The sequence below is a fragment of the Durio zibethinus genome, chromosome 6 (assembly GCF_047325235.1).
Source record: "Durio zibethinus cultivar Kanyao isolate XHJ-2024 chromosome 6, ASM4732523v1, whole genome shotgun sequence".
In the NCBI taxonomy this organism is placed as follows: domain Eukaryota; kingdom Viridiplantae; phylum Streptophyta; class Magnoliopsida; order Malvales; family Malvaceae; genus Durio; species Durio zibethinus.
The window spans coordinates 27,923,644-27,945,933 of record NC_143167.1 but is presented as its reverse complement, the minus strand read 5'-3'; the positions used below and the strand labels follow the sequence as shown (position 1 = coordinate 27,945,933).

General features: G+C 32.3%; 2 protein-coding genes across 3 annotated transcripts; both read right to left on the bottom strand.

The window, feature by feature from the left end:
• Positions 1-1,501: 1,501 nt before the first annotated feature.
• LOC111284925 (putative clathrin assembly protein At5g35200) lies at positions 1,502-7,901 on the bottom strand. 2 transcript variants are annotated; one of them, XM_022874033.2, is made up of 16 exons: positions 7,731-7,901; positions 6,939-7,063; positions 6,773-6,842; positions 6,528-6,625; positions 5,471-5,612; positions 5,277-5,377; positions 4,556-4,639; positions 4,344-4,394; positions 4,175-4,240; positions 4,027-4,092; positions 3,853-3,933; positions 3,667-3,744; positions 3,003-3,146; positions 2,821-2,896; positions 2,466-2,581; positions 1,502-2,279 (listed from the first exon to the last, which is right to left on the bottom strand). In XM_022874033.2, the coding sequence occupies exons 2-16, from the start codon at positions 7,035-7,037 to the stop codon at positions 1,911-1,913; spliced, it is 1,641 nt and encodes a 546-aa protein (XP_022729768.2). In that variant the 5' UTR covers positions 7,038-7,063; positions 7,731-7,901; the 3' UTR covers positions 1,502-1,910. The 2 variants fall into 2 exon arrangements, with proteins under 2 accessions (XP_022729768.2, XP_022729769.2); XM_022874034.2 differs by lacking the exon at positions 7,731-7,901 and adding an exon at positions 7,577-7,691.
• Positions 7,902-11,872: 3,971 nt separating this feature from the next.
• On the bottom strand, positions 11,873-21,496 carry LOC111285881 (uncharacterized). The gene is made up of 16 exons (XM_022875526.2): positions 21,168-21,496; positions 20,548-20,615; positions 19,964-20,119; positions 19,445-19,612; positions 18,839-18,989; positions 18,121-18,200; positions 17,411-17,683; positions 17,185-17,328; positions 16,375-16,509; positions 15,910-16,008; positions 15,155-15,211; positions 13,643-13,847; positions 13,302-13,420; positions 12,971-13,039; positions 12,592-12,690; positions 11,873-12,448 (listed from the first exon to the last, which is right to left on the bottom strand). The coding sequence occupies exons 1-16, from the start codon at positions 21,292-21,294 to the stop codon at positions 12,209-12,211; spliced, it is 2,190 nt and encodes a 729-aa protein (XP_022731261.2). The 5' UTR covers positions 21,295-21,496; the 3' UTR covers positions 11,873-12,208.
• Between the last annotated feature and the right edge of the window lie 794 nt (positions 21,497-22,290).

The window sequence follows — 22,290 nt, the reverse complement described above, 5'->3', positions numbered from 1 at the left end:
GAAATTTTGAAAATACACTTTTTAAAATTTTTAAAAATTTTTCAAAATTAAATATCTAAAAACCTTTAAAGGATTCCAAAAATAAATTTTCAAAAGTTTTTGAACAATTTCAAACATTCATTTTCGAAAATATTTAACAAAATGTTTGAATCACAATTTAAATCATACCTTAAAACTTAAAATTCTAAATCTTTTAAAACTAAAAACAAAACTAAACGAAAAAATTAAAAAAATATAATTTACATCTAATTCTAAATTATTTAACATCAAATGGATAATTGAGGCTTAATTTGGAGTTTAATTCTTTAAAGGATTAGGTTTTCGATTTAAAAAGATGAAGTGCAAGGAGATGAGGTGCTTGAATTTTTTTAATAAATTTATACTATAGATTTGAGATATGTCAAATAAAAAATTAGTTGTTAATAATAATGGGTACGAAGAAAACAACTTGATATCCAAATAATACCACTCTAAAAAAAAAACCAATTTAGAATTAAGAAGATTTAGCGTTGAAAACACCTTGACAATAATAAAATGCTGGACTTGGTTCCCGTGATAAAAATTAATAACTTCAAATACATTAAAAAAAAAAAAAAAAAAGGAAACACGTTGACAATTTGTCAACAATGAAAATATTGAATTGTTTGGTGATATATATTTGTTATGATATACCATTTGTATAATTATTTGAAGTGGAGATGTGTGTCAATCGCTATCATTTTACATTCAAAAATGAATTCCAATCAATTTTAAATTAAAAAGACCTACATAACGTCCATTTCATCAATAATTAGTAGCCTGAATTTCAATATAAGCCTCCCTAAAAACTTTCTTATATTTTCCTTTCGCATTTAATCACCATTTCAAGACATTTTCTCCTTTTTCTTTTTGTTTCATTAATTTCAATTTCAATCCAATAAATATATGGCAATGCTGATTAATAACGATTTAAAAGCATTTGGTTAAAATTAGAGTTATATGTTTTAAATTTTGGGTTTCCATTGTGAATATTCACCATGCTTTTGAGATATTGGGGAGGATGAGGGCAGAGAAACAATTCTCTCCAAAAATCAAATAAATTGGAAGTTCTTTGAAACTGAAGTTCTTGGACGTACGGTCCTTTGCTCTTTCTATGCCTTCAATTCAACACACGTAACACAAGAGTGGACCACATTTGGTAGAATGGGATTGCCTACCTGCTCCTACAATAATAGATATCACAGTCGGTGGATATCAAGCTGCAGTTGTGATTTTTGTTGATGTTCAACACACAAAAAACAAAAGAAATTTTGGAAAGCAATTGACTAATCAGGCCATCTTCGGTTGATGGGGAGAGACAGCTGCCTTCACTGGCTTCATACATAAGTAAATGCAAATCAACATTTCCTTACCTCCCAAGTTACAGGGACTCATAAATGTTAGTACCTAAAAATTACTCTACCTTCTTTTGATGGTCATAGACAAACAAAAGCTCAACTAATTAACAACCAAGAGCCAGAAATTTCAAACTCGTGCCTCCTCATTATATAAGTGTGTGGGAACAGTTGAAAATATTACAAATCATTTCTATTATCTACACTTTTAAAATGAACAAACTGAAAAAGAAGCGGATAGTCCTGAAAGAAAACAGGATGAAAGCTTCTGCTTCAGAATCGATGTGTCAACAGGTTTTAAAAAAAATTACCAGTCTACAAGCATTATTACCAACCTTCATCAATGAAAATAATCAATAACAAAATGCTCTCTCTCTCTCTCTCTCTCTCTCTCTCTCTCTCTCTCTCTCTCACTAATTATTTAACAAAGAATCTTAATCTAGCTAACTACTGCACAGTCGCAACATATGGTACACAATTTCCTATTCTTCAAGCATATTCCATGCTCAAAATTCACATGTTCTTCGTGCAATGCATCTATATAAGGCCTGTATATGGATTGTACGCTTGAACAGGCATACCTGAGCTGTAAGGGCGGACACTGGCTCCATAAGGATTGCCAAAAGGATTTGAAGGCTGCTGTTGTGGGTCCATCATCATCATCATTTGCTGCTGCTGTTGCTGCTGCAACATAAAAGCCTGCTGCTGATTGGCCATTGCCACCATCTGGATTGAGGGTGGAGCAGCAACCATGTTTGACGCATTAAAGGGGTCATGCACTGGTTGTTGCATCATAGCACCAGACATAGGAGCTGGTTCCCATGGATTATAGCTAACATTCTCGTTGCTTCTTCTGATTGCATCGTCATACAGGCTATCCAGTGTAAGCTTGTCAAGCCCTCCAGCCTTTCAATTCATACAATTAAAATAGCATCAGTGAGACATGCATGTATATGTTATGTTACCTATATATGAGGGAACACACATGTTTGTCATCCTTGACAAAGCCATTACAGTGTAATATGCGACAGCCTTGCAGTATAGCATGCAATTTGAAAGGTTCAAGAGGAGAGACAACGAAAGTAAAAGTACCAGTTTGCTAGCAGCAGTGGCACTGTCATTTGAGCTTGGAGCAGTGACAAGTGCCAATTCCCAGCCTGTAGTACCATTTGCTTGAACAGGAGCAGCAGCAGAAGTTGTTTGCTCAGCTGGAACACCACCATGGAAACACAAACACAATTTCCCAACAAGAAATAAATCATTGAAGCAGAGTTGATCCAATTTAAAACAACCCAAGAGAAATTGCTTAGGAACTTATAAATTCAAAGTTGTAAAACAAATTTGAAACTATTCAAATTTGTTTTATGTGGTTAAAACCAGTAGAAAAGTGAGTTATTGAAGTTTCGTGCTGTCTATCATTGAATTACTGAAGAGGACTCAAACTCACCAACAGGAACAATAGCCAATGCCAAGGCATTCTTCTCATCTAATTCAGAAGCAACTGGGACAGGATCATTTAAACTCTAGCAACAAAAAGAAGAGCTCATAATGAAAAAGTCCAGGTTAACTGCTAAGTTCTCATATAACAATATAGTAGGTAACAAGAACAAAAAGAGACTACAAAATTACCAACAAATCAGGCGGTTCAACAATAGACTCTTCGACTTTCTCCACTTTTTCTGGCTCAGGTGGAGGAGGTGACGGTGATCGTTTCTTCTGCACCTCTTGGGTTTTCTTGTACTCGATGGCCAACACTTCCTTGGGTTTGTCAACCTGCTTGTTCAAAAATAAAATGTGTGGCAATCATTGTAAACTTTTGTAAGATTAACAGAAAGTAGTAAAATTCAAAACAGGACTTTTATAAACAATTACAAGAACATATATCACAGAGATGGTAATAGAATATTATATATGAATAATAACTCAATGGATGGAACAACAATGAACATTGTGTTGATCCTTATACTTTATACTAATCTTAGTTCAACTAAATATAATTGTCTATATCCGCACAAATGGGTGAATCATCGTTCATTTAAAGAAAATGAGCAAACACCACTCTCTCAACTTACTTTGCCAACAAAAAACTTAAAATCATATTGCTATATTTTCCACAAGCCATTCAAATAAAACTATTTTTATAAAATTCATAACCTAAACAGGTTGAGGTTTACAAACATAAATACATACGTATATTATATCTAATTGCATGCATGCAAAGGCATAGAAATATATACAAATTAAAATATCCTCCAGTTCAAACCAAAATCAATTTCCAAGAGAATTTCTAGACCTGATCTTTGTGCACTGTTGAAGCCCGAGGAGCTTCTGTTACATACTCTTCCATTGCTTGTAGAAATGATGCTGGGGGCTTCAACACAAATGCCAAAAGAAAATTAGTTTTAAAATAAAAAAACTCACGAGAATTCAAGGAAAAGCAAATCCATTTCAGAAAGCACCAAAGTCGGAGAATCCTAACCTGCTCTATCTTAATGAACCTTTCTCCACGCCCAACATCAAGACTTTTACATACTTCATAAAATTCTGAAAGCCTCTCTGCCTGCAAATACACAGTGTTAAATTCCCGCAGAGTTTGAAATCCTCTTCATTTACACTAGGAGACAATATTAGCAATACTGGAAAAGCAACTTACCTGTTGCCCAGATCTCCTGTATATATCCAGAGCCCTCATAGCATCAGGACGTTGCATCTCAAAGAACTGTCATTGTTCAGAGCATCATATATACATAATTCACTGAATAGAAAAGCATCTTATTTAGAAAGTTAATACCACAGCTTACCTTGTCTACGAGATTGACTGTACCATTACTTATAGCTTGATAAATTTTGACACTTTCAGAAGCAACCTGTTTGAAATGACAAAAGGACAAGACAAGAGAAGGTCATTTCCAATTAAACTCTACAAATAAGGAGAGCATAGACGGGTAGTATGTTTAGAAATTAACATACCATTGAAAGTGCCAACTGGATCACAAAATTATGAACAGCTGCACCTTGTGGCTGCACAGAAATTCCATTAATATTCCCACTAAAATAAAGGGAACAAAAAACGGAAGATTTTGTAGAACATGTTGTACAAAGAGATATACAACTCACACGACCAGAAACCATTTTCCATGCCATATCCATGTATATCATAACAAGAGGCATTAAATACTTACTTGACAGCCAAGAACACGAAACAGAAGCTGTTGCAAAGCTGGCAACTGCTCAAGTAACTCTGCAGTGTCCAAATCTTTGGTTCTCTGCAGGAAGATTTAAATCTATGAATTCTCCAGATAGTTCAGTTTCAATAAAACATAAAAAGCCTGTAATAGACATAGTTACTATTCTAACAATAGTAAGACAAAGACAAGGTCCTCGCAAGGTAGTTTGATTTATTTAAACTGAAAGCCCATGGTTATAGATGAGCATGCATGCTTCCAGGCACTAAAAACTATAGGACGGAGGTTTCAAAACCTAAAGCAGTTTTTGATAATGATGGTTTAAAAACCATATATGGTGCCATGAAATGAAGCATCACAAAAGTAGATTATTCAAGAGTTAACTTGGAGAGACATCACTAATTTATTTAAATGGAAAAATAGAGTTCTAACTATCAGAATTCTCCATGAGAGCAATTTCACACAACGAAAAATCCCAATCTTTGTCAATGAACTTGATTCATCAATTATCCTTCACCCTTACTTTCTTTCCCCTTTTTTTGGTATCATACAAAAATTTGAAACTCTATGCAAATGCCATACCAAATACTACCTATGATGTTGCAGAAAATTCATTAAAAAATGGTATCCAAATGCCTCTCAAATAAAATCTGAAAGGGAAAAAATCAAGAAGTGTAGATCAAGAATAAAGATTATGTATAAAACATAAGCTTCTTACTGGGCGGTCCGTCTCAATATCATATTTCAAGACACGGAAACATTCCAGCCTCTCCTCCAAGAACAAGGCATAAGTGCGAACCCAGGCAGAATAATCCCATGCTGCACAGCATATGGTTAAGGATTTCATAAACAAGGAACATCATTTTTTCTGAAAATTAATAGCATGGATTATCAGAAGATAAGATAAGGAACCATTTGGGCTGGAATCATCCTTGAAATGAGACATGTTAAGCATATGGCTTCTACTTCTGCCATAGTTAATGAGTTCTTCATGAAAAGTAGGGTCCACCTCTCTCAGAGCACGATGAATGACTATTAAAGTTTTCAATGCAACCTAAATGCCAAACAAACATTCAGTCAACCAAAATTTGGCAACACCCATTAATTACAGTATAATTGTTAATGTTTACAGATATTAGGTTCCCAATTAAACTAATAAATCAGCATTGAAGCTAAACAATTATTCTTCATATTCAAGTCACCATCAAGTTAACACAGAATCTATAAATCCATTAACAAATCATCGCTCTGATGTTCTCACTCTCAGTATTCACAACGATAACCTATCATAAATCCCAGTTTTGAAAGTACAACTCCCATAATAAAAGATGTAGCTGAAACTTGCAAATGAAATAATCTTAATTACAGTATATTTGTAATCTGGCATACTATAGAACCAAAATTTTCACTTGTCAGTATTTTCTTCTTTAAAATAGTAAAGGCATTGACCATGGAAAACATATTAAAAAAATAAAAGACTATGAACTGTCAAAGAAGGAACTATTCAAACTAAAATCCATCTTAATATAGATTCTATCAGAATTAGATTTAATAGTCTATAAGTTAGGAAACATGCAGAAGATGATATATTTCTAATCAAGCACAAAATCTACTCAGATTCTTAAGAACTAAAAGCTTCAGTTGTCTTCAGTTTCTTTTCAGCATAAGTAAAATTTCGCATTTAAAATCTTATGCGTTATAACATGATGAAAAAGATAATGAATCAGACACAGAGTCTCGGTTCCTATCATTTGTTCAATAATGACAGTCATAGATACTTTTAAAGATTTTTTAAAGCTTACAGAAAATATTAATATATATATATATAACAAAAACCCAAGCCGTTAATCAATAATTTCTCTGTGAAAGTATAGCCAGAATTTTGTTTTTGCAGTAACACATTTAACTCATTGCACATCCCTATCTTCAGTAATCCCATCACAATATGTTATTAGCAATTTTAACATACCGCCCAATTATGTGTCCTTGATAACCTCCTTGCAAGAGCATGGATGCAATAGGCAACATCAGCCCGAGGCCTAGTTGCTGAAATGGCAGCGAAAATTGCTGTGGAAAGGGTAAAAAACAGGTCTTATATATAACTCATCCATAAAGTGCTCTCCCTATGGGCAGATCAAATCTCAAAATAAATACTACTATTACCATCTACCTTGGGAGGGAATAAAAACTTAGAAAAGACAATCCAGTACACACCTCTAATGTGTTTTTCCTTTGCAGGATGTTCGTAATGATTTGTGGCCTTGACTATAGCAATATCCAATTCCTGCAAAATACAAAAATGCAGAAAAAATAAGGATCATCAACATCCATATTTGATATAACCATCTCGATGGTTATTATTATACACAGATAAATCCACCTTATAATCACTATTGACTTTAGCCAATGAAACGGTGGTGGTATCTTTGATGGCTCCAAGTGCTTTCCTCAAGCTCTTCTGCGTGCCCCCGCCAGACATTCTCTCTCCCTCTCAATCACAAAATTCTAAACAAAAAACATCATTTAAACAACATTACTCTCCTTTATATAAACTTCAATTTTCCTAGAACTATACAACAAAATTCATCTTTGAACATCAAAGATAAATATTACTTCCCTGAACTCATTAAAAACAAAATCCTTAACCTCAAATCTTGAAGTTTGCAGAAAACCAATTAAGATCTAATTAAACAATAATTCATAATTACCTACATTAATCCAATAAGCACTCTTAACTCTCGTTAGCACATTTGAGAATTCCCATCAGAAACAAACAGACACACAAACTCAACGCAGAAGAAAACGGCAGTAACCAAAATGAAAATTAAGAAATTTAAACAAATTCCTGCAAAATTTCCTTTTGATGCCGTGAAATGAAACTATTTGCACAATAAAAACATACAATCAAAACCAAATTAAATATTAAAATAAAAAAGAAAGCAAAAGAAGAATAAAACCCCATCAAAACGAAAATGAAGCCGAAAAACTTCAAACTTCAATCAAACAAAAAAAACCCACCTTTGACTTGCCACCTAATAGAAAAAAAGATTAAAAAAAAAAAAGATCTAACCAAATAAAAATGAAAAAAAAAAATCAACAATCCTAGAATGATGTTAATCTTCAACATGGATATTGAAGAAATGAGAAATCAAACAGCTTAAAAACGTTTTACCTGATGCTGAATCAGAGAGAGAGAGAAATTGGTCGGTGGAGTTATGGTCTTTCAGAGAGAGCAAAGAAAAGTCCAACAAATAATGAGCTTTTTGAGTTCTGGTGTGGGTTGTTGGGGGCAGTCGGCGACGCTATTTTTTTTCCTTTTTAATTTTTTTTTTATTTTATATTTATTTTTGTAAATTGCAAATATTTAAATCTTTTTTTTTTCTTCTAGATTTTGAGTTTCTCTCTTTCTATTTGTTAGAATACGGCCTTGTAAGAACTTGTACTGTGAATTTGGTGAGCCAAATAATGAGGGATTTTGTTACTCTGCGTTCGCTCTCATTCTCATGTGCTGCGCCTGTTTCCCATTTTTGTTTCATTTTCTTGTAATGATTGCAACAATTATTCTTAGTTTTAATATATTTTATCATCCCTTTGGAATTATATTTATAATTTGAACTCAAACTCTTACCTTACTTATCAAGTTAAATCTAAAAAAAAAACTTATATTATTTTAATTTAAATATTTTAATCAAAATTTTTTAATTTTGATTTTAAATATTTGATTAAATTAAATTTTAACAAATGTATATGTGAAAACTCCTTATAAAATTAAATTGTTTTGACATTTATATTAATCATAAAGGTTTTAAAAAACTTTAATATCACAAAAAATTAAATAAACAATTTTGAATTTATCTTTAATGGAATAATAATCTTGAGAAATCAAATATATTAAATAGCTTTATCTAGTGAGATTAACATAGTTATTTTATCAAAACATTTTACTCCATAATATATTTATATATCCTTACATAAAAAGAAGTTTGATTCAAGTGGCTTTCTCTTAAAATTAAAAAAATAATAATAATTGACTTAGAATAAGCATTAAAGGTGGTTTGCTTGTGGTGGTGGTGGTGGTAAAAAGATGGATTTTTTTTTTGCAAAAAAAATGGATTTTCTTTCCTTATCAACAAAAAAAATATCTTTATGACAAATATTTTGAGATAAAATCATAAATATATTTTTAAGATTGTCAAAAAATGAGATTTAAAAAATTTTTGGAGATATCAATAATTGTATTATAAAAAATAAAAATATTGAATATAGATTTTTTATTGAGATTCTTGTTTCCTAAGGATGATGGGAAAAAAATGATGTAAAATCCACTAAATACTTTTCTTTCTTTAGTATGTAGTGGATTTTTGTTGGTGGATTTCTTTTATGACCAAAGGAGAGTGTGGTGAGCCATAGTTGTGTTTTAGAGCAAGAAGTCGCTTTGAAGCAAGCAAAACTAATGCTGCCAGCTTGGTGAAAGACACCAGTTTTGAAATTTTAATCTAAAATTATACCCTTGCTTTTTTATGTTATTTGCAAAATTGACCTTATTATTTTCAGCTAAACTTTTAGTTCAAGATGATTGGACCCACCTTACTCATGCACGTGTTTAGTTCAAGATGAAAGATGTGAACGCTAATTGAGAACCGGGTTCGAAAAAATTAAAATATAAAAAGATATGCATGTTTATTAGATTTTTAGAGATGGTGAATTTGATAATATTTAAAATTATAATTTTTTGGTTAAATGAATTAATTAGATAAATATTGAAGATTAATCATAGGTTTAAAATTAAAAAAAAATGTTAACTTTCAACTTTGAAACAATAATAAAACTATTTGTTTTCAATTGCTTTATTTTTTTTTGTCTTAAATTTAGCTTTTAAGAAAAAATCTATTAAATATTTTTTTAGTAGGAATCTATTTACATTTGTACAAGTTTTACTCTTTTTTATCATTAAATCTAAATTAAATTTACAATTAATTTAGATTAAAATAATATTTTTAATTTTAATAATATTGATCTAAAAATTTTAAAAAAATAAAACTTACCCAAATATAAATGAATCTCTCGTATTCTTTCTTTTGTATTGAAATTTAAAAAAAAAAAATTAGGATAGAGTTTATCTTTTTTATATTAGTATTTGTTCTACACGCAAATATTTATATATTTTAATAACTATTATATAGATAAAATATAGTTACAATTTAGAATATAATGAACAACAAATTATTGGGAAAAAAAGAATAACAAATTCTGAATCAAGTAAATATTTTTTTAATTAAAGTGATAAATATTTATTTTTTTCTCTTCATTTATTAACCTTACCCATACTTTTATCACGTTTTTATTAAGTCCTAATTATAAAAGTAATGACTAATATTCTCACACACAACAAAAAACGTAAAATCATCAACAAATATTATTTCTTCATAATTTTGATAATAAACTAACCTCTAGAATTAGAGGACATATTGAAAAAAAAATTCAATCTTCCCTTTTAATCATTTTCACAATTAAAAGTTTACTTTGTAACATGATAAAAAAAATTATCGTCATATTTACTTGCATTTTATAATTAAATTTTTAAAAATTTGATCATAAAATCAAATTACAATAGAATAAAATTTTATCTCACATTACCAACTAAATTTTATACACAAAGATTCTGCGCCTTATTTCATCCCTTGCAATAAATGAATAAAATTTTTATAAAAGGTCTTGAAATACTTGATTTGGAACATTTATCCAATCCAAATTAAAAGAATTGATTATACTTTTATAATTGTAGAGCACAAGCTTTATCTTTATTTAAAAAAATATTATTCTTTATAAGATTTTGAGTAAAACATGCTTCAATTTCAACCTACTTGTAGTTAGAGCAACATTTCTCTGAATAGTACAATGAAAATAAATATTAATCTTTTTCCCAAAAAAGGGCATGATAAACGAAAACAAATTACCTATAGAATTAATATTAAGAAATAAGAATTGCCATAAATGAGAAAATTAAAACCAATTATTCGGTGTCGTGAGCTGGAAATTAAAGCAGATGCCACGTGGAAACCAGAGAGAATTCTTAAAAGTAGCTGTTAATCAAAAGACGATCGTATCCTCCACTTCCAAGACAAGAAGAAAACAAAGGAATAAACTGGGAAAGAATCCCAGAAATTCGGCAAAATTGAAGGGCAAGATTTGTCTTTTAGAAAATTGTCCTGATTGTAATAAACAAAAACAAAAAACAGAGTGCACCCCACTGACAACCTGGGTCCTGGAGTTCAACTTCCTCTTCATGTCACAACGGATACTGGTTGGGTGGGCTCCACAAAAATTTCCCTAAAATTTCCACCTTTCGAATCTAAATTTCCAAACCGTCCGATTACTATTTTAGGACTTAAAAGGGATTTGTTTTGTTAATTGGGAGTTCCGGCATCTGCTGGACAAAACTGATCGTATATTTGCATTTCTTTAGATGAAAGAAATGAAATTTTGTCCACAAAGAATCCAATTTGCAAGAGATGCATTCTTTTACAAAAATAAAATAGAAGCTCAAAGAATTTCTTTTATACCAATTATTAGAGAACATGTACATCAAATCATGATTCATAGATTTCAAGCTTAGATCTCACACTTAAAATTTTAAGTTACTATAGTTTTTAATTAATTTTAAAATTTTAAATATGTAATTTATTTGTTATATAAAATTAAATTTTTAACACTTAAATTAACAATATAAAAATCATATCAAAGTGTGTCAAATGTAACAAATTATTCACTTATATATATAAATATAAAATACATCTATAATAAAATTTTTAAATTTTACAAGTAAAATTAGAAGAGTTATATAAAAATATATATATTTATATAATCATAGATAGCATAGACAGTGCTGGCGGAAGGGTTATGGAAACGACCTTTCTCTAAGTATTTTTTATTCCATTGGTCTGTCAAAGTGTCATAAATGACAAATCCCCTGCATTTTTGAACTAAAGGAGCAATGAAGTACCAACATGCCGACAAGAATATAATATTGTGAATCCTGATCATCCACCAAATATGAATATCAGCCGGTCCGCTCAACACATCACTTACTTTCCGTCAGAATTATTGAGCACTATGGGCCTTAATAGCAACCTTTTTGATGCAATTTGCTTACTAGATAGAAGAATAGCAAGCGTTAAGAAAAACAAATTGAAAAAGAGACTTAAAAAATGGGTTGGGAAGCCATATTTGATGACAGAAGTCAAATAACTTTGAATCGAAGAAATCATTAGTGCTGAATTTGACAGAAAAGCGGAAAATAAATAAAATGTTGGTTTGAGTTGAAAATACCATTCCTTTCATGATATGGACGGTTGCCCAACTTTCCGACTACATGCATTTATTTTCCTTCATTGTAATGCACAATCCTCATTTTGTTTTCAGATACATCCCTTTGTAATATACAAAATCAGAGGAAAAGAAAGGATGGGTGGGTAGTTATTATTATTTTTTTTTTTGCTCTTATTTTCCAATTATAATACTATTATTATAACAAACAATTAAGAACACTGATTTAAAACATGCTAATATTACAATTGCTACACAGGACTCAAATGCCTCTTAAGCTTGTATAAATGTTTCAAAATTGGTAGAGATCATCAAAAGAAACCTTCAAGATCTCCTGACAACAGCAGTGGCAAAGAATGGATGATGGTTGAACTCAAAAGAAACCTTAAGTGATGGGTCAAGAGCTCCTAACCGACAAATGAGATTTAGAGCAACGCTGTTGTGCTCTGCAACCAGCTCTAGTCTTCGGAGTTCAGCCAATCTGTCTGGATCATTGGAAAAACTATTCTTGACCTCCTTTGCAATCCGCTGAGCATCCTTGAAGTAATTATACATAACTAGTGTCTGGATAGAAAGTAACTCAGTTATGTTTTGAATTAGAGAAGATTTGAAATCCAATGCATGAAATATAAGGGGAAACAGAACCACGGGTGGTTGGGGGTTTGGGGGGAGTGTTGATGGGGCAGAGATCTTTATCAAATACTCACAGAAAAGCGAGCATGAGTTGTTGATTCCTTGAATGATGGGTACGAATTGTGATCAGGAATGCAAGCTCTTTGTAAAAGCTCAAAATGCTGAAAGAATTTCTGGATAGAAGTTAACATGTGAGAACATAAGATGATGCAGTTAGCGAAAATAGCTACAAGAGTATGATAGAACACATTCTCAAGGTAATAAGCTGAAACCATTCTAATTCAAAGTCTTCTAGAAAAATATATGGCTTAAGGCAGTTAATCAGTCCAAAACTGAAATATCAGGTAATGCCCACATGGTTTACATCTAATAATCTTTTTTAATATATGTGCATGCATATGTGTGCGAGCACCCATGCATGTGTGCATTTAGGGAGGAAACTTGATTCTTCACCTCCTGCTCGGTATTAAAGGGGCTTGGACTCTGTAAGATCATGACTTCATTCCTCAAAGCAGCAAGCATCTGGAAAGAGACCGAACAGATTAATAGAGAGCATGAGTGGACAATATTTAAGCAAAACATTCAAATGAGAGATGGGAAGCATCTGCTGGTTATATATACATGTTCAAGACAATTTTAAATTAAACTAATTTCTTTTCAAAGATCTGTAGTTTAGACCAAAATGACAATAATACAAAACACAGGTCTAGACAGGAAAATTGTTTCCACTCACAAGTCACAATCAGGGTAAAGCATGGAAATTAAATAAAAAAAGCACTGTTACCATTGTAAGTCCTTCAGCAAGACATATATAGCATTGAAGGAACAAGACCACTGGTGGTATCCGAGATTCCCTAGCCAAATCCTTAGGAGAGTCCCTTCTCTTCTTTCCCTTTCTTTTACCTGATCATATACATAAAATCAATTTATAAGCTTGGTCATTGCTTGAGATACAGAAACAAAGATATGCAGATCATAGAAAGAAAAAAAAAAAAAAACCATATAACCAGATTTCAGACTTATCAATCGATATATATATTTATATATACATGAGAAAATTGAACAAATCTACATGTGCCTTATAGACAATCGCAAAGCAAAGAAAGGGTACCAAGGAACAGTTACCAGTGTCATAGCTGACAGACATCTTAAGATGAGTTTTCTCTGCAAGCTTGCTTAAGACAGCATATGAATACCAATATACCATGCAGTATTCGCTGGCAGAATAGAGTTCCAATTCAAAACCCAACATGAGAAATCGACAAGCGATCCAGTACGTTTGCTCTTCCACCCAAATGAGGATATGTTGGAATATTTTCATGCACATATTCTGGAAAACCAAGTAAATTTTTGTCAAACTTTTGGTGTTATGTGGAAAATAGAAGCTTGAGGAGGTGACAGAAGGAAATTGATAATAAGTGTCCCACTAATAATCCAATGGCAACGTGGAACAGACGAACGCAAATAATGAAACTCAAAACGATTGATGTCTTATATTCCTTTGTCCTTGCAGGCAAATCTGCTCCTGCTTCCTTATGCCAAGCAGAGATTATTCATGCTAAGACTTTTGCTCACACTGAAAAAATTAATGGTTAATTTATTTGTCTTTTTGAATAATAAAATTTAAAAAAGAGGCCTTTCTTTAACAATCCTTAACAAAGGAGTGTTTCTTAAACAATACTTCTTCTCAGATATTAAGTTTCAAATACTAAATTTAGGTTCATTATTGTTATTAACCTTCAACTCTTGCTCCAGAAATCAAAGAAAAAAAAATATATGTTGATGTAAAGCCTACAATCTATTTCATTGTAGAAGTTCTAAAGCATGAACTTTGCTAAAATTTACCCCCACACTAATCAAGACCAACCTATCAACTTAACAAATATTAAGGGTGTATTTATCTGTCTTCTTTGACTAGAGAAATTTTTAAAAAGAGGTCTTTCTCTTAGAATACTTTAAAAAAGAGTGTTTCTTAAATAATACTTCTTCCCAGATATTAAGTTTCAAATATTAAATTTAGGTTCATTATTGTTATCAACCTTCAACTCTTGCTCAAGAAATCAAAGAAAAAGAAAATGTTGATGAAAAGCCTACAATTTATTTCATTGTGGAAGTTCTAAACTTTGCTAAATGTTACCCCCACTTATAATGGAGACCAACCTATCAACTCAACATATCTATTCTCTGTGTGCAAGACCTGCTTAGTGACAAAGATGTTGATTAATCATGCTTAGTGGCTCTTTTACGTTGTAATTTCATGGATGTTAAGCTTTTCCTAGAGAAATACAAAATTGTTGTTAATGGTTGCATTTTCTCTCACTAAAATATCTCAAAGTAGTTACCCTGGACGTCCCAATATTTTAAACCAAGTACTACATTAGAGTCATATATCAAATCTGTAAGACAACTCAGTGCTACACTTGTAGCCAAATTTCACATTCAATTACAATTTTTTAGGGATTATCTCCAGCAAAGGTCCTTCAAGGTTTAAGAGATTACTTTGCAGAAAGAAGACTTACAGAAAAGTGACAATTCTAATGCATTAGAATGCATTAATTTTACTATTTATTTGATAACTAGTGGTTATGTTAATCATAAATCATAAAAAAGAAAGAAAGAAAAGAAAGAGCAACACACCTCATCATTTGAACTGCTTAAGACTTCTCCAAACTCGTTTCCGAAAGCAAGCTCAAGCTGTTAAACAAAAGACACGACAAAGTAAGAAAGTCCAGTTTAAAAGCAATTGAGCCATGTGGCTCATCAAGTCAACAAAACAGCTAGAATTACTCAGTAAGTTACTAAAGTTTTACATAGCCGAAAGTCTGCAGGCATATGGCAGGGTAAGATACCACAGAAAAAAAAAAAAGAATTCCTTTTATCATGTTTTCTTATTTCCTGAGTGGAAGAGAAGGTAAAAAAATAGTGCTCTTGAAGATGCATTACTACTTTTAAAAAAATTCAACAATTAAAAGGAAAAAAGAAAAAACTTGAGGAAATTATGTTTGCAAATAATGCAACATTTAGGAATCTGGAGCTTAGCCCAAATGGTTCATCCACCTCTCATAGGAGGTGGATTCCCACAATGTTGGAATTTGATCCTAGCATTGCAAATTCCCTTTTCTAATTCCTCCTAAGTTTTGGCCTCTTTTGTACAAAATAAATAAATAATGCAACATTCGGGACCACTTAGCCCTTAATTATGCCACTGGTTAAGATAGGAGGCATCCAATGTTAAAGTCACAAGAAATACAAATAGCAAAAGAAATTAGGTTCAAGAAATTTAAAACATAATTAAACAGATAGGCTAAAATGTACCAAAGAAGACCAGATAGTAAGAGAAGACAGAGCAACAATGCAATGATTTGCATTTGGAACTCTGACATGGTACAAACCTGTACATAGATAACACGCCAATCTTGCAAAATTTTCCCAAGCTTACGCCTCTGCCAGGCTGCATTTGTACAAAGTATTTTGAGCAAATTCATTACCAACTGCAATCAATAACACATTGAACATATGTTAGATGAAAGCACCTTGAGCAAGAGACAAAAGAATATGAAAAGCTGTTATTCAGGCTTTACAGCAGGATATCAAAAGAATCCTATCTGCATGAAAATTAATCCAGGTTAAGATAACTATATCCACATTTTCCAAAGCTTGGTAGAAATTTCACATATTTTAACATTCAAACTTAGCACTGTAATCAAGACAGTAGCCTGATACTTCTAACTCCAAAAAAGAGAGATACATGAACGTATAGACCATCTCAAAAAGATCAATTTCATAGAGAATATTATTATAAAAATGTACCAGAAAACAACAGTGAAATGTATAGCATAAATGATTATTGTCATAACCTGTCCTAGTTGCACAATATATTCATTCTTCTCAATATCATGGTTTTTGGTGGCTTCCGGCAATGCAGCAGCTTTAGTTATCACTGCAAAGATAGGATCGCGTCCATAGAGTTTCCCATCTTGAACCAGTAGAAGCTGTTCAACAATAAGATATGATGTTAAAAACCAAATAGATTGAATTGAGCAAGAAACAAGATTATACCAACATTGAATTCCAAACTGTTTATTCTCAATTTTTGACTGTTAACCAGTAATAAGTACAAAATATCGTTTCTGAAATGAGTAGTCAAACATCTATAAATCTATGTTCTTCAAAAACTGGGGGATAAAACACCACAGTACATTAGTCAAATTAATTTCTTTATGCGCTGGACTTATGTCTTAGTCTTTGTTCAGCTGTCTACTCTCAAGTGCAGAGAAAATGCTTAGTGAAACTCCCTTGTTTAGATAAGTGATGCCTTATGTTAAAATATTTACAGAGACATCCTCATTACATGAAGGAAAAAAGGGAAATAATGAACCTCAAGAAGGTAACTAACTCCACAATCAAGAAGCATCATGTGTATATTTGACTACCGCAGCTCATGGGATAAATATTGCTGCATGTCCTGAAGAACATATCTTTCTTTTCAGTCTGCTTTATTAGTACTAAATAAATTCATTAAAACAGATGAAGAAACACCTGCATGAAACTTTTCCCAATAAACTGGCAGAAGCCTACATGTCTTAATAAAGAGTACCATAATGAGTCAGATTAAAAGACAAGGACGGTTGTCAAATCACAAAAAGAAAGAAGGCTAGAAAGTCAACCTGCAGATGAGATCGTGCCACTAAATCAGGTTGAGACTTCTGGAACTGAACCACAAAACGCAGAAGATTTTCTAATTGAGCATCCAATGAGTAAGAGCACATAACATCTAGATCATGAAGAAGTTTTACAAAATATTCAACAGCCTGCCAAAGCACCAAGAGGGAAAATATTACAATAATGAAAGTAGATTTAAAGAAATTAAAATTAAATAAAACAAATTCTAACCATTTTCCAACTAAGAATTTTAATTGCACGTGGTGGTGTAGGGGCAGATAGTCTACTGTTTAATGTAGCATCAAACCCAATTGGTTCACAACCAGAAGCAGTTGTTTTGTCATCTATATCATCTTTAGAAGATTCACCAGAACAAGACCTTAGAAACTCTGCTGATTTAAGAATGGACTCTAGCTCCGATATGCAAGAAGCTATATGCTTTCTCGCCAACTCCAAACCTCTCCCCTGGGGCCGTTTCATACACGTAAGAACGTGGAAAAAGTGCTGAAAGCAAAAGAAAAGCCAGCAAAAATTATATTACAATCACGCATATGTTTGTTAGAAAGGGTAAGATAGATAAGAATGCCAAAGAGAAAATAATAGTTGCTAGAAGAAAGCACCAAATAGAGTGTTGCCGATCTAAATTTAAAAAACAATGTGCATAACTGTTCCATATTTGATGACGGATCCCCTCAATATATTGTCCTATATTAATAACTGTCATCTTCAAATTAGGGAAAAAAAGTAGTTTATTGAAATTCGCCAGTTGCATGCAATCAACAATCTAAGCTTTGACAATCGAGCAAAAAGTCGATTACTGGAAAGGAGATCCATTAAAGAAATAAACTAAAGGCCTGCAAATCTTCTAAACAAAAGCACAAACACAGATGGACAGTTTGTCTTATTCACAGATATTGTAAAACAGTAACACAGCTCAAAACCTTACGAAAACGTAAGCGACACAATAAAGCTTTGCAGAATCCTTCTTCCAGATTGGGATTGCACTGTAATGGCTCTAAATCTGCATCAATATAGCCACTTAAATCATACAAAACTATTATTTTAATTATTTCTAAAGAAATAATTCATAATAGAAGTTGACAGTGAGTGATGGTAAGAAACAAGTAAAATGCACAACTGAGAAGAAACAGTTACAAGGCAATTCTTTTGAACAGTAGCCCATTAATGCTAGAATGCATAGATAATACATAAATCTTTCTATTTTGAATCCAAAAGAGAAAAGCTGAAGTCCAGTCCAATCTTTAGATTCCAGAGCCTACCTTTAAGATGACATCTTATCCTGGACAACAAATTTTACCATTTCTCTTGTGAATCTTTTCAAATATTCCTCTCATTAGAATATAAGATTTACATTAATAAACAGTTCGATAATCGAACTCTTTGTAATTCAGATCTAGCTGACTTCTCTAAGAAATATTGCAATAAACTCTTTGTAATTCAGATCTAGCTGACTTCTCCAAGAAATAATCATCCTGCCTCTAAGCAGATGCATATCAATTGCAAGAAAGAGTTAAGAGTAATGCTGACGGAAGCAAATTAGGACCAAGGTGATGATGATTTACAATGTAATTTTCCAGATATTAGGCTTCCCTCAGTAAAGAAATAAAGAAAAGCTTAGGCAAGTGATGAGATAACTACCCTCAGATAACCTTCTTTTTGAAGGTGTAGCTTTACATGCACGCAATTGGCGAGATATCGTCTCTTCGACAGCATTCAACATTGACAAGCACTTCTCATCTCCATCCCCATTTAAAGGAAGACCATATGCCATTGTAAAAAGATCCTCCTCCTGTCAAATGAAAATGTTCACAACTGACCATGTATTTTTAAAGACAATACATGAACTACAACCAATGAACAATGACTGTGAATGCATAAAAACTCTTCTGCCACCAGAATATGAGATTATATTTTGAAACATAGAGAAATTTTACAAGTACCCTCAACTAATTCTCATCTACCCAGCCCCACGCTTTTCTTCACACCACCAAATTCTTTTTTTTTTTGTTGGGGAGGATATGAGGACCAATTATTTTGTTAAATAAAATTTGTTTAGTCTGATCCCTTCAATATCAGAACTAGAAGAAAACTTCTAACACTTTTTAATATTAATCTTAAGTTTAACACAATTTATGGATACATCATCCACAGTGATTTTGCTTCAGAATAATGTGAGAAACTGAAACATATGAAAATTTTCCTTTAAAATGAAAAGAGGCAAAAAAAGTTGTTGGAATACTTTACTTCATGTGTACGTGCATCTGAAACAACTGACAGAACTGCCTTGCAAGTTGTTCGTATAACTCTGCAATAAGAATGCAATAAGGCATGTGAAGCTGTCCTATCAAGCCTCAGAAGATAGATGCATGAAAAGACAGTTTGCGCCAAGGAATGACCCTTATGCCATGCTGCCTGCCACAAAAGACTACAATTTAGATAAAAGAAGAGAAACATATCAAGTAGGGAGCTATTTGGTATAGACACAGACACAAAATACATTACACACACAACAAATACATACACAGAATAAGTATAAATACAAAATCATTACAGTTAACTTTTCATCTATTATCTTCCTTTCAGGATAAGCTTAAACACACACAATGAATGAGGATAGAAATCTCATTCATGTATAAGATGCTTATTTGGGAAGTATCTAGGACATTTTGAAATGGGTGAGACAAATCCCAGACAAACCAAAACAGTCATACATATGCTAAATTTTGCAACAATAAATTGAACAGAGAATGAAAAAGCTAATACCTCACAAGCTAGAAGATGATCCATGATATCAATAGTGCATTGGACATCAATAGTGCTGTCAAGGCTAATAGGAACAGAAGCAGCACCATTCTCGATGGCCTCATCAATAGAATAGTATCCACAAACAATACCTGAATCCATCTTCGGATCCATTATCTAATTAAAAAAAAAAAAAACTTGTCAATGAAGGCAAAAAAACTTTATACTTAAACCAGAAAAAAAAAAAAAAAAAAGAAGATAGGAAACATATATAAGGAAGTACTTAACATAACTAAACAAGAAAAACTAAGTCATTAAAATACATTTTAAATGGGAGTATTTCTTATTTATGTCTGATTTATGAAAGTAACGAGTTCACTTGAGGTTCCAGTATAGGATCAAGCATGTAAGTGACCATTGCAACACACCCTCATTTGGAAACATGTTGATAGAAAGTATTCCCACAAGGAACAATCAAAGCAGAAATGACAACAAAAATATCACAAGTATCATCTTTAAGTAAGAAAATGATAACTTCCAACCCACTAACAAAATTAGAAAGGAAATTACATTAAGATTGATCAAGAATCAACATGTAGCAATACCTCTAAAGCAGACATGGCAGCAAAAAGATTGAAATTATCCCCATGAATGAGCTCTCCATCTCCAAGACCTGTGATCACCAAATATTGCAGAAGAGCTAAGTGGTAACGCGAAACCCAGAAAAGGAAATTAAAACAATATGTAATTATCACTTGAAAACACCCACATTTCCACTCCATATTTTGCATATGACCACGGCAATGATAAGATTTATGGTTAATAAAAAACTTACGACAATAAAAGATTTTCACTTAATAATAATTTTCTTGCATTATGTGATCACAGAAGAAAATTTTCAAGGAAAAAGCCTTAACTTTCATAATGCCAATACCTTTCCTTTTCCCTATCTATCATCTCTACTACCAAAAGCAATAACTTTCCACCCTTCAGTTACTGAGGAAACCAAAAAAAAGAAAAAAAAAATGCTTTACTCATATAAATAAACCCTAGTGGTTAGCGATTCACTGTTAGATCTCCAATTAAAAAAACGTAGCACAAAATAACAAATATAAAACAAAAAGAAAAAGATAACAAAAAATTTTCTTTTTCTCTTTTTTCTCATCAACCAAACGGAGGTTTAAGGAGGGGATAAAAGACGTAAAGAGGGAGGAGGAGATTGAACCTCTACAGGCGGCTAGAAGGAGAGGCGAAGCGTCGGCCCAGACAGTGTTGTCGGTGGAAGGAATGGAAGTAAGCTTCGGTGCTTGGCCGTCCATGGAGGCTTCTTCTGAAACTGACTTATCAGCCATTGGTTTTTGAGTTTTCACTTCCTTTTGTTGTTTGAGGGGGAATGTGTGAATAGTTTGTTATGCTGTGGAACAGAAACAGTGAGGTCTTTGGCCTAGGTTGATGTCTTTAACTCTTGATGATGGTCTTTTGTTTTCAGTCTTCGCTTTGCTTTGTTCGACACAACACAAGAATCCTAGTAAACCAACACAAAGTACACAAAACAACTCAACTGAGAGGGTTTAGGGCATCTTTGGGGTCGGGCCTGGACCCCACTTCACTCACCTCGGTCCATCTCAATGCTTTCTTGGTTTTATCTTTCCCACTGTCATATTTTAATCGTTTTTTATTACATTTAAGTAAAATAATGATTATAACAAAGTTTTATTTAAAAAATTAACAACCGAAATTTCATTTTCTTTTGCTTCTCCCAAATTTCTTTTTCACTCTATAATGTAACATGATTTAAAGCTACTTCAGTAGCATAGTGAGAAAATTTTTTATCGCATTATGATTATAAATTTAATTATAAAATGATATTATGGTGTGATGAAATTTTTTGGCAAAAGAAATTTTAATTGATGATAAATTAGTTATGTAATTAGCATGTTAAAAATGATAAATAAACAAAAACAAACAACATCTTTAACTTGAGCTACAACTTTACGGCAATATCAAAAAATTGCTTGGGATAGGTTGTTATGCTATGAAAAATGGGGATATCAAGGTTTTGGCAACCTAAAATTCAGCCTCCTTAACCACACCGAGTGAAGCAGCATGTGAATAGCACCAAATCGCAGCTGTGCTGCTTGGTTCAAAACAAAGTGCATGCCTTTGAACTTACCTCACCCTCTTTTGCATTCTTATCTGATATCCCTTCCAAAATCGTCTTGATTTCCGGTATCTATGTACTGTGAACTTGCTCCAATCAAGCACATCGTTAAATGGCAATGCATAATAACCAGAAATTATAACAGGGACACACCCTATGGAAATTGCAGTGGCCACTCTTGGAATAG